Source organism: Lactuca serriola, chromosome 9 (assembly GCF_051521515.1).
Source record: "Lactuca serriola cultivar US96UC23 chromosome 9, Lser_US96UC23_V15, whole genome shotgun sequence".
Lineage (NCBI taxonomy): Eukaryota > Viridiplantae > Streptophyta > Magnoliopsida > Asterales > Asteraceae > Lactuca > Lactuca serriola.
In genome coordinates, this window is record NC_136416.1 from 50017629 (window position 1) to 50035981 (window position 18353).

Sequence of the window (18353 nt, forward strand, 5' to 3'; positions counted from 1 at the left end):
TATGGAACAAGCATTCCACATGAAGATGATATTCCACGATTCGATCGAGGAACAAGAGATCATGCTTCACTTCCTCCACCTCCTCCAATCATTCTCCCTAACCCACAAGTTCGAAGGCTTGAAAAGTTCAAGCTCACTCAAGCCCTTTTGGAAAGTAAACATAAAGAAGGAAAGTCAGTGTGTGCACACGTCCTAGGGATGAAGTCACACATTGATAGGTTAAGAATGTTGGGATCCCTTGTCTGTGAGGAGATGGCTGTTGATTGGGTTCTTCAGTCACTTCCTAACTCATATAGTGAGTTCGTAAGAGAGTACTATATGATGAACTGCGACGTGACCCTTATAGATCTCACCTATATGCTTATTGCTGCTAAATCAACAATGGTTTGGCGCAATAGAAATGAAAAGTTGATTGGTGAATCTTCCTTCAAGACCTCTATGGATATAGGCAATGGCAACGAAAGACATGCCATGATCGAAGAGTTTGATCATAAGAGAAAGGCAATATCTGAAGTAGTTCCATGTGCTGTTCCAAAAGAGTCGATTTGCTTTTATTGCCAAGAGAAGGGGCATTGGAGACGAAGCTGCCCTATTTACCTAAGAGATCTAAGAGATGGGAGAGTCAAAACGTATGGCTTTGCTTTAGGTAAAATCCATTGACTAGCTCTTTTAAGCTCCTATTCTAGATTCTTAATACATAATGTGATAAGATTACAATTGATGTTTTGTAGGATCGAATAAAAGAAAGGAAGCTTAAGGGAAGAAGTGAGCAAAATCTAACCGTGAAGGAATGGATTTCGATCGCATTACTTGAAGATTAGATTCTTGAGCTACTACTAAGAGTTAGAATTGGATTGCTAAGAAAGATGTATTAGCATAGTTTTTCAATGAATTGCATTGTAAGGACAAAATTTTCCACAATAAAAAAAATTTTGATTTTATATTATTTATTTATCCTTGCAATGGCATGCACGAAAGTTGATGTTTGAAGGTTTCTAATATTAGCAATAATGGATTTGATTCTTAATTATGTTGTTTGTGGAAATGTCGAGAATTTACCAAATAGGGAGAGTTTCTCATCGCCCAAGTTTCAGTTGGACAGAAACTTGGAATCCTGCAACTTGGTTGCACGATGAATGAGAAATTTCATATTTGGAAATTAGACTAATTCATTGACAAAGTGTCAAGTGAAGGACTAGGAGATCAAGTACACAAAGTTGCATATTAATCAAGTCCACCATTAGAGTAACCAAGATATTCATCATGATTTACTAAAGGTTTAGTAAATATGATTATACTTATAAGATTAAGTGCAATTCTGAATTGATTGAAAATGTTTAAATCAACAGCAGAACGAATAAGAAGAATACCTTTTATGCTTTATGATAAGTCTTAATGATTAAGAGCCATATCTCAATTGATCCTCTAAGTGAGTCTTAGTACAATTGTATGTCTAAGAAGAGGAATCAAGAATTGAAGAAATGGTTAAATCAAGAAGTCAATCATACTTCGTTCCAAAAACAAGTCTTAGAGTTAAGATTGTGAAATTGAGTGATAAGTATTAAGAAGGTTTATAAAATTCATCAAATGTGGAAAGTTGTGATGTCTTGGATGAGACAAAGACCAACTAGGACCAATTTATGAAGTGTTTTGATAAAAACTACACTAACTCTTGAATATTTGTTTGTCAAGAAATGGTTATTGACAAGAGAATCTTATATGTCAAGGAGTCAGTGGGAGTCTTAATGGCCTTGAAAGGTTTCAAGAACAAATCAAATAAACCTTATCAATCATCACTAGCACACGAGTTGAGGTTTACAACCTATCGTGTTGACGTTATTTTGTTTCTGTGCGGTTCCAATTGAGTTAATTATGCATGTGAGTTCTATGAGTTCTCATTTTGAACGCATAAAAGGCAAGGCACCTTAATCAATGAAAGGTACATTGATAGGAAAGGGTGAGCTACTTAACTACTTGGAAGACATGGTGGGCAGTTGTGCTACCATAAGGCAAGAAATCAAGATTAAGAAAGTTCGGTCCATATGAGTTTGAATTTGTCGTAAACTTTGGTTTTAAAAAATTCACATGGATAGGAACACATACACCGTTTAAATATAAGTGTCATAAGATTTCCTCCTTCATGAAAATGATTGTGAGGAAATTCTTTCACTAAGAAAGATTTTAAAAAGATAGTGATTGTAAAACTGCATTCTCGAATTCGATTATGGTTACGGTATTCCTTTCCATAATTTGAATTGTGAGGTTTGGCAATTAGTCTTAATTGTTTAGACACACATATGAACTATCTATGGCAAAAGTGTATAAGAATCCTTGATAAAAGATTATCAAAGCACTAAGTACTAGAAACATGAACTTAAGAAATTCAATAAGTATTGTTTTTCTGAAAGTTAAGATGTTTATGAATACATGTCAAAGCTAGTGGGAGCATAAGTGTTATGTTTTATAATAATCATCATGATAGTGAGAGCATAAATGTTATGATTGTATGATTATTAAGGCACGTATTGCAAGTTACGATTGCAGATCAGGAATATATGATCCCTTATCTAGAATGATTAGAAATCATGTCTCATAAGATATCTAGAATGGAGGAATATATGATCCCTTATCTATAGGACACGCGTATCTGATAAGATCAGAGTTGACAGCGGCTTTGGAAAGCTACGATTGCAGATCAGGATCTGAAGTCATACGCAGAATAGTTATTAGACTTATCCAAGTGGGAGACTGTTGGATTAGTGTCTAAGTCCATAACTATTTTGGTATGTACTTGACCCGATGGTGCATGGTCCTTTTGGGTTGCCTTCACCAAAGCAACTTGATAGGATGAATTATGGAGAGAAAAGAATTAAATATGATTTATTAATATATTATAAGAATAATATATTAAAGGAGAAATCATATTGTTTAATTAATATTAGTCAATAATTAATTAGTAATTAGTTTTGTGACTAAAAGAGATTAATTAAACTTAAGGGACTGGAATTGTAATTATAAGATAATTGCAATTTGGGCTATGGATTGCCTTATATTAAGGAGTGGATGAATTCTATGGGAAACCCATTAGAAATCGTCCAAGGCCTTTAAGGAAAGGAGTCCATGGGTTGCTTAGGGCTTAAGCATCCAAATTAGGGTTTCCTTGTTAGATAACCCTAATAGCCTCACTATATATAGAGTCCTTATGCATCAAAAACGATGACATGACTCCTTCTAGGGTTTCACACGTTTTAGGGCAGCCTCCATCCTCTCTGCTCTTCATCCTCTTGCTCTTGGTGTTTGTGAACCATTAGAGGAGTGAAATTTGTGACTCTAAGCTTTCTAAAGTCAATACAAGGAGGAATTGGGATTGTTATTGCTACATAACAATCAAGGTAATATCTTAAACCCATTCTTATGTTAATATGATTACTTGTATGCTAGAATTAGGGTTTATAGTCTTGGATAACTTGCATGTACAATAGAGAAACCTAGATCCAAGCATTAGGGTTTGTATGAGCACATAGGATGTTCTTATGACCAAAACCCAACAGAATTCCCGGTACAACAACGAGTCACATCCCTGTGGTCTAGTAGCGGCAACAATTGCGGTAATTACAACAACAGTGGCCTCAGTAACAGTGGCGTACCACTCATCAAATATCTCGATCAGGGTGGTCTTAATAGACCCAAACATATCCGGTATCGCCTCTTGAATGACCTCGGCCACCTCCTCATGGATGATCCTGCAGATCTCCTCGTCACCAGCACTACTGCTCTCAGGGTTGTGGCATGTACCCACCATGATTTATTTGAAACACAACACAAAATCATAAGAGACTCGCTCGAGCATACTCACACTCGATTCCCGCCCCTACATGCTCCTTAGTACCATAAGGATTCTTACTTGGGAAGCATATAAATCCGGTGCTTTTAGTAGTACGGGCCCAATACTACCTTTCATACCAACCTGTAGTCACCCCAAGTCATCCTATGGGATTTCAATTCACAAGTATTCTATTACTCAGGAATATTAGACTACTCTCTCAGTAGACCCCTCATATGCTCATCTAGGTACCACTCCCAGATTATCCCTCGACTTAGAACCCTTTCTAAGTGATTTCTGCTAGATACTCCTACTCAACACATACTCAAGGCAACAACAGATAGCAGCAACTCCTAGGCTAAGGCATCACAAATCAGGAAACTCTAGCCCTAAATAGGAAATACCTAGCCTATCCTCTAGCATGCATCCCTAATATCCCATAAATATCTCATAACACTTATAAGTAAAGGTATTTTGGGAAATCACCGTTCGGGGTCTGGCTGATTGTACACACTGCTCCAACTCGTTTTTCTCTTAAAATCTTTCTCATTTTATAAAAATCATTTCTTTTGAATTTTTTTTCTCAAATCCTCAGTTTGAGTCCAGACACACACGAAGGTATATCCGAATCCCTCAAACCAAGGCTCTGATACCAACTTGTAACATCGTAAATTTCCAAACAAACTTTTCATTTTAAAATCACATTAATTTCATTAATCACAACCATAAAACTCCCAAATATCGAGTTATCAAAAACACATGTTTATAAATTGTTTAAAACACAATCTAGGATCCTCCAAAACATATCTCCAACTCGTGTGTATACAATCAAGCCGGTGCCTTCCTGTGATCCTGAGAAGTACCTAAAACACATAACACATAACACGGTAAGCACGAAGCTTAGTGAGTTCCCCAAAATACCACACACATCTCATTAGCCTCCCATGGCTATACTTGAATAAGACCCTCCGGTAAATATGTCTCAGTGGAACCCTCCGGTTCCACAACTTGGGTGGACCCTCCGGTCCTAACTCGGTAAGCTCGGAATAATACACAACATAAATCACAAAGACATTATGCAGGATATCACAATACTCAATATAAAAACATAAGACCCTCCGGTCACACAAAGGTTACCACTACAGGTAAGTATAGTGAGAAGACGCACCTCGTAAGCAAGCAAGGAACTGAATACCCCTCGAACAGTCTAAACCCTGCGTACATGTAATAAACATCTCTAATTAACATTTAAAGATCACAACTCTAAATAAACTCACGTTAGTCCCTCTTTAACTCTTAGGATGGTTAAAAGACCATTTTACCCCTCCATGACATCCATCCCTCAAGTTTGACCAAACCCTAAAATCAACAGAAGTCAACATTCGAGTCAACAGTCCATGTTGACCCAACTCGTCGAGTCCCTTCGGTTCCTCAGAACCCTCATGAAGGTCCAACTCAACTCGCCGAGTTAACCCGTCAACTCGCCAAGTTACAGTGTGTTCAGAATCATCGGGACAAACTTTAACCGACTCGTCGAGTTAGCTCATTGACTCGTCGAGTATCTTAAGTTGAATTCTTATTCAGAAGTTTTAAGGTAGAACTGATACCCCATACTCCAGATCTATCTTCGTAAGGATCGAATATCACATAAAGCTGCAAGCTTTACGTGCATGCATGACATATTAGGCTTATAATGCCAATACAAGCTCCAACAAGGGCTAGATACACAAGAGCTTGCCTCCAGCTCAATAAAGATCGGGTATTTGGACTCACAAGGCTCCCTACAGTCCAGATATGAGGTTTCAACCTCAAGCCACGCTCAAATGACTTAATGACACAAGATGGATGGGAGAAAACCCTAAAAACTCCCTAAACCAAGATCTCATAAGGAAATGATCAAGTTAGCATCTTTTTACCTCCAACTAAAGCAAATCTATGGATCCAAAAGCCTCATTTTGATCCAAGCTTGATGCTCTCCACTTATCCTCCAAAAGATCACAAAATGCCCAAGATTAACTCTCTTTTCTATCTTAGCTCACCCTAGGAGATTAGGGTTTCACATAGGGGAGTTGGGTGGCTGGTGAGGCAGAAATGAGGGCTTAAGGCCCTTTAAATAGGACACAAACCCGAGAATTTAGAGTTTCCTCACATAGCGCCAACTCGGTGAGTCGTCTCTCTGACTTGTCGAGTTGGTCATTAAACCCACGTGGCCAATTCGACCCTACTCGACGAGTTGGGCACACAGCTCGTCGAGTTAACTCAGAAAACTCATAAATAAATGCATAAATATTATACCTAAGAGTCGGGATGTTACAACCCAAGCCCAATTCTTGATCCAAAAGGCCCACATTACCTCAAGTTCCATAATTGGCACAATTTTCCAAATTGGGCCCAAACTCCTTATTGGGCCTTATCCTTAGGTCCAGTAATCTAATCAGCCTAAAACATACCTACTTAGATAGTACACGAAACCCAAATGTGAAAAACCAACAGAGGGCGTAAGTTGGGCATACCCCGAAGGTACGCAGGACATACGCGAGCCTCGCATTGACTGCATACGGGGACGTTGACCAAGTACGCGGGGCGTACCCTCGTAGAGCCCAAAACCTTGCTAGGTGCTTAATGGCTTAAGCACTTAAGCCCAAACTTCAAATCCATGGTTCAAAGTATTCCCAAATCATAAAGTCTCAAAGTTTAAGACTTTAGACATCCAAAAAGTCCTTAATACATGGTCTTAACCCATTATGACCTCCCACAAGGAACATGGAGCCAAACTAGCTAAAGGGACCTCATTTTTATGTCTTAGAACCATCCTAGGGTCTGGAATGACAACCCAAAACATCCAAAACGAAGCATGCATAAGAATGGGACTTTTGGGACGAAATAACACCATAAAGCTACCAAGATGAGATCTAAACAAACCAAGCATAAAGGTGGAAACTTTTTACCTTCTGGAGCTTCTTAATGAAGTGATGATCCAAGATCTACTAGCCTGCTCCAATCTCTAATAACCTTGATGCAACTCCTTCTCTTTCAAACCCACAAGGAACACACTCTTAGCTCAAAACAAACAGTTATGGAGTTAGGGTTTGCCAAAAACAACTCAAGGACTTGGAGGCTGGAGAGATGGGAGTAAATGGTCCATAAAGATGCTTAAATACTCCACAAACCCTAAAAAATAGGGTTTTCACCCGGACACACGTACGCCCAACATACTACTTATGCTCCCAAAATTACCATTTAGCCACTAGGGCTTCCCAATGGCTACTTCTTTCTAATCCAAGGACCAAAAATGACATAATTAAAACCCAAGGGATGAATTTGAAATTACTTGAAAACTAGGGTGTTATAACTCTCCCCCACTTCTTTCCAATCCCACATCAGCTTGGAAGGAGAACGAAACATTTCCTTATAAGCAGTGTGGATACCTTCATTGTCACAACATGTTTTAATGTAGTGAGGGCAGCAGATCATAAGAACTTTGCAGTTAAGCATGTTCGGGAGATAATAGTACCGAGATGGGTGAGTCCTTGGGAAGTCCTTGGGCCGAGTGGCCCAAAGCGGACAATATTGTGATACATGCGGGAAGGGGATGTTACAAATGATATCAGAACTGGGGCACGGGTCAATGTCTTCAACAGGGACGTCGAACCCTATAATGGGGGGTGAAGGTGGGTGGTACCTGCACCAGATCCCACATCAACTTGGAAAGAGAACGAAGCATTTCCTTATAAAGGGTTTGTGATACCTTCCTTGTCACAATGCATTTTAAAGCCGTGAGAGCAGTAGATCCCATAAGAACTTTGCAGTTAAGCGTGCTCGGGCGTGAGTGGTACCGGGATGGGTGACCCCTTGGGAAGTCCTCGTGTTGAGTGGCCTAAAGTGGAAAATATTGTGATACGTGCCGAATAGGGATGTTACAAATGATATATGAGCTGGGGCACGGGTCAATGTGTTCGACAGGGACGTCGAACCCTATAATGGGGGGTGAAGGTGGGTGGTACCTGTACTTGATCCCATATCGGCTTGGAAAGAGAACAAAACATTTCCTTATATGGGGTGTGCATACCTTCCTTGTCACAACATGTTTCAAAGCCGTAAGAGCAACAGATCCCATAAGAACTCTGCAGTTAAGCGTGCCTAGGTGAGAGTAGTACTGGGATGGGTGACCCCCTGGGAAGTCCTTGTGTCGAGTGGCCCAAAGCGGACAATATTGTGATATGTGTCGGAGGGGGGATGTTACAAATGATATCAGAGCTGGGACATGGGTCGATGTGTTCGACAGGGACGTCGAACCGTATAATGGGGGGGGGGGGGTGTGAAGGTGGGTGGTACCTGCACCAAATCCCACATCAGCTTGGAAGGAGAACGAAACATTTCCTTATATGGGGTGTGGATAACTTTCTTTTTCACAACGCGTTTTAAATTCGTGAGGGCAGCAGATCCCATAAGAACTATCTAGTTAAGCGTACTCGGGAGAGAGTAGTACCGGGATGGGTGACCCCCTGGAAAGTCCTCATGTCGAGTGGCCCAAAGTGGACAATATTGTGATACGTGCCTGAGGGGGGTATTACAATTCATCTCATCGTTTATCTATCCATCTTTACCCATCATAATTATAGGTATAAAATACATATATAGTTTAAGGTGGGTGGTACCTGCACCCGCTCCCACATCGACTTGGTAAGAGAACGAAGCATTTCCTTATAAGGGGTGTAGATACCTTCCTTGTCACAACGCGTTTTAAAGCCGTGAGGGTAATAGATCCCATAAGAACCCTGCAATTAAGCCTGCTCGGGCAAGAGTAGTATCGAGATGGGTGACCCCCTGGGAAGTCCTCGTGTCGAGTGGCCCAAAGCGGAGAATATTGTGATACGTGTCGGAGGGGGATGTTACAATTCATCTCTCATCATTCATCTATCCATCTTTACCTATCATAATTATAGGTATAAAATACATACATACATACATACATACATACATACATACATACATATATATATATATATATATATATATATATATATATATATATATATATATATAATCAAGTAAAACGTGTATATTTTGTTCATCCAACATAAATATCAAGAACACAAATAATATGCACACATACACGTAATTTATATTAAATATTTCATATCTATGTGTAAGATGAAAGTAACTATACACTCACTTATTAAAGTGATGACTCGAAGTGCGTACAACGTTTCGCTTCTAACAATCGTCTTTTCCATCGACGAAACCTAGCATTATTATTGCTACATTTTAGTCAAATATTTATTGCGACTAATTAACTCAAGATCTCTGAGAGATATTGTTTTATAAGTGTTAAACAATAGTTTTCAACTACTATGTACAAACAGGGGCCAGAAATGAAACACCGAAGGGCAGGACCATTTTGGCATTTAAGTTGTTCTGAAATCCAACAACCCTATGCGGCCATTCAAACTAAATTCTCCGTACTGTGAGCAGTTAAATGGTATTATTATAACATTTGTATAATTTATAATACTTAGCTCATATATTTTTTATAGGTTCATAAGAACGATAGTGAACTTAAATATAAGTTATACTTAAAGAAGGGTAATCATAACTCACTTACAATGGAGTTTAGCGAAGAACCGGGCTCTGCGCGGACAGAACTTCTGAGCCGAAAGCTCTTCTTCTCGGAGCCTTCTGGCGCTCCGGGACTCGCCTCTAGTATTTGGGATGTACTAGGGAATGTGAGGGGTTAAGAAGGATGTTTGAGAGAGAAAGAATGGGAAATGTGTGAGTTTTTGGGGTGCTCCTCGCATCTATTTATAGCCTGCCTCCTCGGACTATGTTGGGCGTAACCTCGGATTACGTTGTTCATACTCAGTATGTTGCGTGTATGAGGCTCTATGTTGCGCGTACTAGGGCCGGGTGTCTGAATCTTATGCGAAGCCGTGGAGGGAAAGTGAATGCAAGGATTCGGCCACGTGTCACCTTCACATCCTATCATAAATTAATAAACTTCTAAATTCTGTAACTTTCACATACGAGCTCCCTTTTCGACGTTCTTTATATATATGCGTAGGTAGCGACGTGATCTACTACTTTCTTTTAGATTACTTCGCCTAATTTTGAATATATTTTTAAAGTTATATTTTAACAGGCTTAGACAAATAAAGTCCGTTAAAATTTCATAACTTTGTCATCCGACGTCCGTTTTCGTCTGTCTTTATATCGTTAAGCTCCTATTAATGAGATATTCAATTCTCATTTACGTTTGTTTGGCTAAAAATCGATTGATCTAAAATTCGGTTTCCGGGTTGTGCACTGCTATGCTAAATCTTAGAAAAAACATAACTTCCTCATACGAAGTCAGATTTGGACGTTCTTTTTACGTACGTTCTAGGTTTAACATATACTACGAATTTCATATAGATCTCTAAGGCTAAAAAGTGATTTATCAAAAAATTACTTTTTACGTTACGCGGTGTCGTGCCGGATTAGCCATAAAACTCCGACGGGTCATAACTACTTCGTTATAACTTGGATTTCATCGTTCTTTATATGTATGAAATTCTTGTAAAATATACTATAAATTAGTTAAGATTATTTATTCTAAATAACATTCTATCAAAAGTTGTTTTTTAACGCTTATTGTCTATAAATTGACTAGCCCGAATCTGCGGGCGTTACACGATCCCAATCACATTCTGGGTGTGTTGATCCTGTATAACACAGACAAAATAAAAAAAACATCCAATTACGAGACTTGCACAACTGATTGACTGAGGCAAGATTCAAAGTAAGTTTGGGAATGTAATCAACATCAGGGAGAGTGATATGAGAAATAGAGACAGACCTAACACCCTCGACTAGCATAGTTGTATCACTAGTAGACATAACATAAATAGATGACACATGTGACAAAGAAGTAAATGATAGGAAATGAGGAGTCATGTGATGAGTTGCACTAGAATCTGAAATCCACAAAGATGAGGGAATACCTGATGTACCGAATGAAGTAGGACCAGAATGAGACATAGATGCAGACATGGAAGTGGGATTAGACTGCAAATACTGTCTGAAACTCTCAAAAACCTTGGGATCCAATGTAGATGGTGGCATGTTTCCAACCGAGTCTGTGTCAACTGGTGGTGTAGCAGCAACAACAAATTGTGGAGGGTGAGGTGTCCCAACACAAATGACTTGACTCATGACATAATAAACATACAACGTGAACTTGATAGTGTGCAACTAGCTTCGGGGTCGGATATTTGGAAATGTAAATTAGATTCCAATGGATGCTACATGGTTAATTCCTTATGGAAATTGATATATCTCCATCCCCCAACAAACCTCGAATCCACATAGGTGAATTGGTGTAAGCAAATTCCGTCAAAAGTTTTATGCTTCATATAGAGATCTATGCATAAGAAAATCCCATCTGTGGTAGCTTTAAGGAGGAGAGGAGTTGTGATTGATACAATTTTGTGCAGTTCCTGCATTGATAGTATTGAATGCACTGATTATTTACGAGTCGGTTGTCTGTATGCGTGCATGATCAGAGATCAAATTTTCACTTGGTGTGGAGTGCAACAAACATCCCTCAACAATGTGGAAGACCTTATAAGATTTGCAGCTACATGGGGTGGAAGTCTGAAGATGAGTAAGAGGTTCACAGCAATATGCTACGGTCTTCTTTGGAGTGGATGGAAGTATAGAAATGAAAGGTTGTTCAAACATGTGTTTACTAATCCAGCTAAAGGGGCGGAATATGTCAAATCAATAGTATTCTTTTGGTTAAAACACAAGGGTAAATTGGGAAACTGTAAGTGGAAAGAGTGGCTGCACTACCCCTTTCTCTCTCTTTAATTTATTTAATTGTTTTGTAATTTGTAATCTTTATTCGTACCATCTAGCTTCTTGCTAGGTTGGGGTCTTGATTTAATATATTTGTTGTTTCAAAATAATAATAATAATAATAATAATAATAATAATAATAAAGGACTATTTCTCTTCTTTGGGTTTTTTACCTAGCTTCCAAGTTAAGTTATATGGTATTGGGGTTTCTTTGGCCACAATTAATGAGTTAGCATAGCTTATTAGTTGTAGCTCAAATGTTTTTCCTTTCATTTATCTTAGTTTTATTTATTTATTTATTTGTTTTTTAAATGAAAAAATTATTCTATTCCTATAAACTATTTTCTTAAAGTCACTTATGTTCCTAATGAAATTTGAATCCTCAACTTCAAAGAGAAAGAACAACACATGATACCGCTTGACTAAAAACCCTTTGATGATAAAAATTGAAATTATCAAATCCAAATATTTAGTGTGATTTGACCATTCCAACTTTTATCACCAAGGACGGAGTTATTAGTTGGGTGGCTACCTAATGGTGGGTGATTTGGAAGTATAGGATCAATCTAAGCCTTTGGCACTAAAAATATCAGAAGGAACTTGTTGCAGGATTTAGTCCGAGATTTTTTCAATATTGGTTTGTAATAGGAATTGAAAACTCACAGTTAGTTGGTTGTTATTGTTGCAAAACCCAATTGTATCAATTCCCTTGTAAATTATTTCTTTTTCATTAGTCATTCTAACGTTTTTCTAATAAAATCTTTCGGCGTTCAAAAAGTAAGGACGAATAACTAGAGGTATACGCCATCTCTACTTGTCCGGTCCACAACAAGAACTACAACGTCCAAAAAGCAAGAAAAGTAATAATAACACACATCCTTGAACTTGAGAGTTGATATATCTCTTTTGAATTATGATGCTCACTTTCTAATAGCAGCCCAAATAATAATAATAATAATAATAATAATAATAATAATAATAATAATAATAATAATAATAGTTAACTTTTGTGTTGTAAAATAAATACAAACATCTTTACTATTTAATATCATAAAAGTATATATAACACATTATGGAAACTCAACGAAAGTCACCAAACTTTATCTACCTATCTATCTTGTTGCCCAAATGTATATAGAATATTATGGGTTGACAAATAGAAACGGATTTCGGCTCCTAAGGCTTGCTGAACATGCTATCTAAGAATACCAAAAACCCGAATAACTTTTTTCTTTTATATAAATATATATCAGATTCAAAAGCAATGGCCAGTGGTGATAATATCATCTTTTTCCCTCATCCTGAATGGATAGACATTGGACCAATGATAGGATATGGCTTCCAATGATTTCGGTTTTGCTTTTGTGTACCAATATATCTGAGTAGCATGCATGCAGCCCATAACAGTAATGGGTGGCACTGGCATTGAAAACGAGAGAACTCTATGCCAATTTGAATGAATGACTGCTCCTTATCTGCAGGAGCCAGTTTTGACGATGAAATTTTTGCAGTGCTATAAGGACGAATAGGACAGCTATGGCCTATGTATTTTACTCGACCTCATGCATTTTGGACTAAATTGCAACGGTATGGGTGCTTATATCGGGATTCGGAAACTTTAATGTATTGTATATATGGGATACTTTTATAGATCCTAAACTATCAATGATGCATTGATGGGTTGCATTAAAGAAAAAAGTTATTCGTAGTTTTTTCAGTCTTCTTACAACTAAATAAAAATGGAATTCCAAAACTTGTTCTAGTCTCTGGCTTGTTTTTTTTTTTTAATATAGCTGCCTGCTGTTCAAAAAAAAATATATGTATATATTGATATTTTGGGTTCGGAATTGATATTTTGGTTGTTTAGGTTGACGTGCTTGAATCTTGATCAATTGTATATTTGAGGCTTTTAAATTCTTTTTCATGGATAAGACCATGTAAATAAGATATTTTATGTTATAATATATTTTGCATGCCTACTGTTCCAATGACATCCTAAACTCCTAATTAACTAGCAAATTGATAGGCATGAGTCACACAGAATGACATTGAACCCTCAATCCTTTAGAAAGAACACATTTTGATAGCCTTAAGTTAAAAACACTTTGATGAGTCTTTAATATATAACTATTTGATTACGTTGGTTAAGCTGTTCAAGAAAAATATTAATTAATTAGTTTCAAGAATCCGGATAAAATTTGTGTTTGTTGCCCAAATGTTTGAAGCACGATAACCTATTATTATATGAATGTCAAACTGAGAATCTTAGGTTATTAGTATTAAAAATGAATTTATATCATCTGACAGCATCTATAATATATGGTTGAATGGAATGGTTGAATGAATTAAAATATCTTGTTGACTTTCAATGTATTAACCCAACAATACTATATAGGCATTCAATGGAACAAACAATTTTTTAAATATTTTTAAATAAGTTTTATTGAGCTTTATATAGTTTAATTAAATATACGATTAAATAATAAAAGATACCCTATGCATAATTAAGCTGGGACCACGAAAACGAGGTCTGTGTACGTATCTTCTATATATCATACATATGGAAGAAAATTATTATTAATTACCGGGTTCAAGTCCGTACTATAAAATTATTTGCATGAATACAAGGAAAATGTTGCATCAATAGACTTGCTTCCGCAGCTAATTTACACGAAATATAAGAGCCTTTGTGTTATATATCGACATCTGATCTATATATACAAGTAGAAAAGATCGAAAGAAGAAGAAGGATATATGTACACATAGTCACACAGAAACTTGGTTTTCCATTATAGAAATTAAATTTAAAGATACATAGACACATGCAACCCATCAACTGTACGCAATTACTTTCTTAAAACCAAAAAACAAAAATAAAAATCAAACTTCAACTGCATCATGTACTCCAACATTCTCGAGGAGATCCAGAACCAAACTTCGGCTTAATTACTTGGTCTTCAGAGTACTTTCACTCATACCCATCACCGGAAACAAACAACCAAACCAAGAAACTTGAAGATAAGATCGTAATTCACCAAGAACACATACTGATACTAACTAATAAAGCGAGCTAACTAGCCTGCCACTGCTCAGCAATATGGCTGGTTCGTTAGCTATATATAGGATATTATATATCTCTCACTTCAAACACATTACGATTCTTGACGACTATATCGTACATATGCATGGACTTGAGCTTGTTGAAGTCTTTAGGGAGAGAAATTAGGTGCACATTTGACCTTTTATGAAACTGAAAAAGATCAGGATCATCGTAGTACCTCTCCCATCCGAATGACAATAAGATTCTTTCCAGCACCTCATACGAAGTCACCACTTCGTTCGTAGCCACATGAACCAGCACCTTACGTCGACCAGAACCCTGACAGGAATCACTTCCGGTGCTGTCCACCAGTCGAACCACACCATTCTTGAACACCCAAACACCAGACATAGCTTTAATTCTTGATTAGCTACCTATCTAGGGTTTCAAGATTGAGGTTAATTATATGATGTTCAGAGAACACAACTATAAATGTTTCAAGAAGGGAGTGGAGGTTTATATAAGGGTTTCTAGCTGACTAGGTTGAGAACATGTACATGTACATACGCGTATATGCATATCTGATCTCTACGAAGGTGCGTTTGGACTTTGGACCCATAATGGGGTGAGGGATACACCCTTTGTGTTTAGGCATCACCTACCCACGTGTTAATGTGTGGGGGAGGGAAAGTTTTGGACCGAGAGGAATCCAAAATCTTTATCTAAGTCTTTATCAAGTGGTTTCTCGAACAAACAGGCTTGTGAAACAATTGTATGGATCGTCCTGTCGCTATTAGAATACTGTAGGGATTGTATGGTAGGGCATCCAGTCACTATTAGAATTTTAAGTATCTGTCACTGATTTAGCTACGGACCCGGCCGGTCTGTTACGATTCCTATATGATGAACAATTTGACTGGATAACAAGAACTGAAAGTGGCTTGGGCTGCGAAGCCGTTGATTCTATTCACCTAAGGAATGATACGTACAAACATTAGTTTAATAACCAACATATCTATGTCATAATTACGGATAATCACAAAAGGATGGCAAATAGCAACCCCCCCCTCCCCCCCCCCCCCCAAAAAAAAAAAAAAAAAAAAAAAAAACGTGAAAGGGCGAGGAGGTATAATCCAAATCGAGTCAACAAGCTACAAGAAATTTGAGCAATAGGAAACTACAAAATATTTGAGCAATAGCGGTGACATGGGTATTAGGGGGCGACATCCGATTGGATGTGTGAGTGTCGCCCCTAATGCTAAGAATGAGCAACAATATGGACCAAACGGACCTAGATCCAAACCTAAACCTATACCAATACCGAACTAGATGGAATTATTCATATTAGGGTCGTTTCTCGGTTCTATATTTGTCCTTTCAGGTATCGGCTCCACCATGTTCGATTTTTACCTTGAACCGAACAAAAATTTCAAAAGGCACTTAAATTTTAAATCAAGATTTGTGATCCTCTAATTTAAAAATTTTTAAAAATAAATCTTGAAACACCCTGCCACCCCTTTTGTTCAACATTCCAAACACCAATCCAAACCCCAAAATTTGTTTGATAATCTCTAAAATCAATAAAGAATTGTAGAAAAGATCAAATTTTTTCAAGTCTCTATAATCCATTCAATGTTATTGATGAAACATTGGGTTCCCTCTTTCATGTGTTATGGATGTTGTAATGTTTTATTTGTTTCTTTAAGGGCGTGTTTGACATGGAGCTTTTATAAGTGTTTGGGAGCTTCTATCTTTTAGCTTTTGACAAAACGCTCTAGTTTAAACAAAAAGTTTCGTTTGGTAGTACTAGCGTTTAGCTTTTAGTTTAAACAAAACGTTCCAAATCTAAAAGTTACTTCATATAGCGTTTAACAAAACGCTACCGAGCTTTTGAAATCAATTTCCATAATTACCCTTAAAAATATTCATATATTTATTTATTTTTAATCAATTGTCCTTTTATGTAATTTTGTACATTTCAAAAGCTTCCAGCTACTTTTACCAAACACTCATATAACAAATAAAAGTTACAGCTTCCCGCTACCAGCTACCCCCTTCCAGCTAACAACTACTTTTGTCATACACACCATAAGTCAATTATTCTACTCATGATTTCAAGCAATTTAATTAAGTCTTGTAATTTGCTATCGTAATATTAATTTTAATGTTATTCATGTAACTGCATTTTTTTTAAAAATTTAGGATGAGTATGTATTTGTTGCCTCCATGTTAATGTTGATGTTGATCCTGATAAAAAAAAGGTGCCAAAGTCTAACAAAAGAAAATGGGAACCAAAAGTAGGCAAAAAGAGATTGGGCTAAGTTTTTGGAAAAATTTTGAGGTCGTTTTGGTAGAAGATGATGATTGATAGAAAAAGAAGAATGTTAAATATACGTTTCTCTCAACCATTATTAAAGTTGATACGTCTTACAACGACACCTCCAGTTTACTTAAACATGTGGCTAGATGCTAAAAGAATCTAGAAAACATGGAAAACCAAAATACTTTGCCATGTAAGAAAGAACCTTGTGGGGATGTTAGTATCAAAACTTGGAGGCCTGGTGACCTTAAGATTATAAAAGATTTATTAAATCTCTTTGTTTTACACAAACTACACTTTAAATATGTTGAAAACAAAGCTTTTATTAAGTATAAAAATGCATATAATCGGAGGTTTATTTTTTCCATCTAGGCTTAAACTTCATCGGGATGGCGGAAAGCACATATAATACCGAAGAAAGAAAAAAATTGCTTGTGTACTTGAGTGATCCAAATAACACCAATGGACACTTGGATGTCCTCATGTCAAAGAGTCAAGTATATCGTTGTAACAAGTTACTTAATTTATTGAGGAAAACTGGGTTATGCATAAAAGAATCCTAAATTTTAGGCTCACACATAGTCACAAAGAGGAGATGTATGTCGTCTGTTATTGGAGTGTATACATGAGTAGGACATAAATAAAGTTATGAGCATGATTGTTTACAATGCAACTTCAAGTGATAAGACCATAGATTTTTTGATTAAAAAATTGCTTTTGTAACTTCCCAAAAACCATAATAAAAATTTTTCTTTTTCAAAATACATTTCCATAAAATCATAAGGTATCCAATTCATTGTTTCAAAATAAAACCATAATAATCAGAGTATCAATAACATCTCTAAAACATAAATCAACATGATGATGTGTAAAATTACACCTTTGCTTTCCTTGATTCTCTAAAATACCTGAAACATTCAAATCCACAACTGTAAGTCAAATCTTAGTGACTTCCCTAAAATACCCCACACAACAGTACACATACAATGCATACACTCATGGGATTACATTTTGACTAGATAGCCTCACAAGGCCCACAATACACCTGGACTGCTTTCCTTGGGCCTACACTCTAACTGGACCGCCTCGCAAGGCCTACAGTATACCTAGACCACCAGGGTATCTTGATCTATAGCACAAAGTAGGACCGCCTCACCCCAACCACAATATGTAGACATATGAAAACAGATAAGCAATAACCAACAAACACAGGTAATCATAATAGATATATCAATCTAACAGATCACTACAACATACCAACATCCTACACATAAGGATACATACTGCAGTGCAGAGTATAATGAGAAAAATCACATCGCAGTCTAGCCTATAAA

General features: G+C 37.0%; 1 protein-coding gene across 1 annotated transcript; it reads right to left on the bottom strand.

Moving 5' to 3' along the window:
• Nucleotides 1-14428: 14428 nt before the first annotated feature.
• On the bottom strand, nt 14429-15341 carry LOC145073361 (flowering-promoting factor 1-like protein 3). Its single transcript, XM_079019907.1, has one exon. It carries the CDS (start codon nt 15108-15110, stop codon nt 14787-14789), a length of 324 nt encoding a protein of 107 aa, XP_078876033.1. The 5' UTR covers nt 15111-15341; the 3' UTR covers nt 14429-14786.
• Nucleotides 15342-18353: the final 3012 nt, after the last annotated feature.

What these genes read in the sequence shown, in the direction of transcription:
- LOC145073361 (XM_079019907.1), bottom strand. Translation starts at nt 15,110, where the DNA reads ATGTCTGGTGTTTGGGTGTTCAAGAATGGTGTGGTTCGACTGGTGGAC.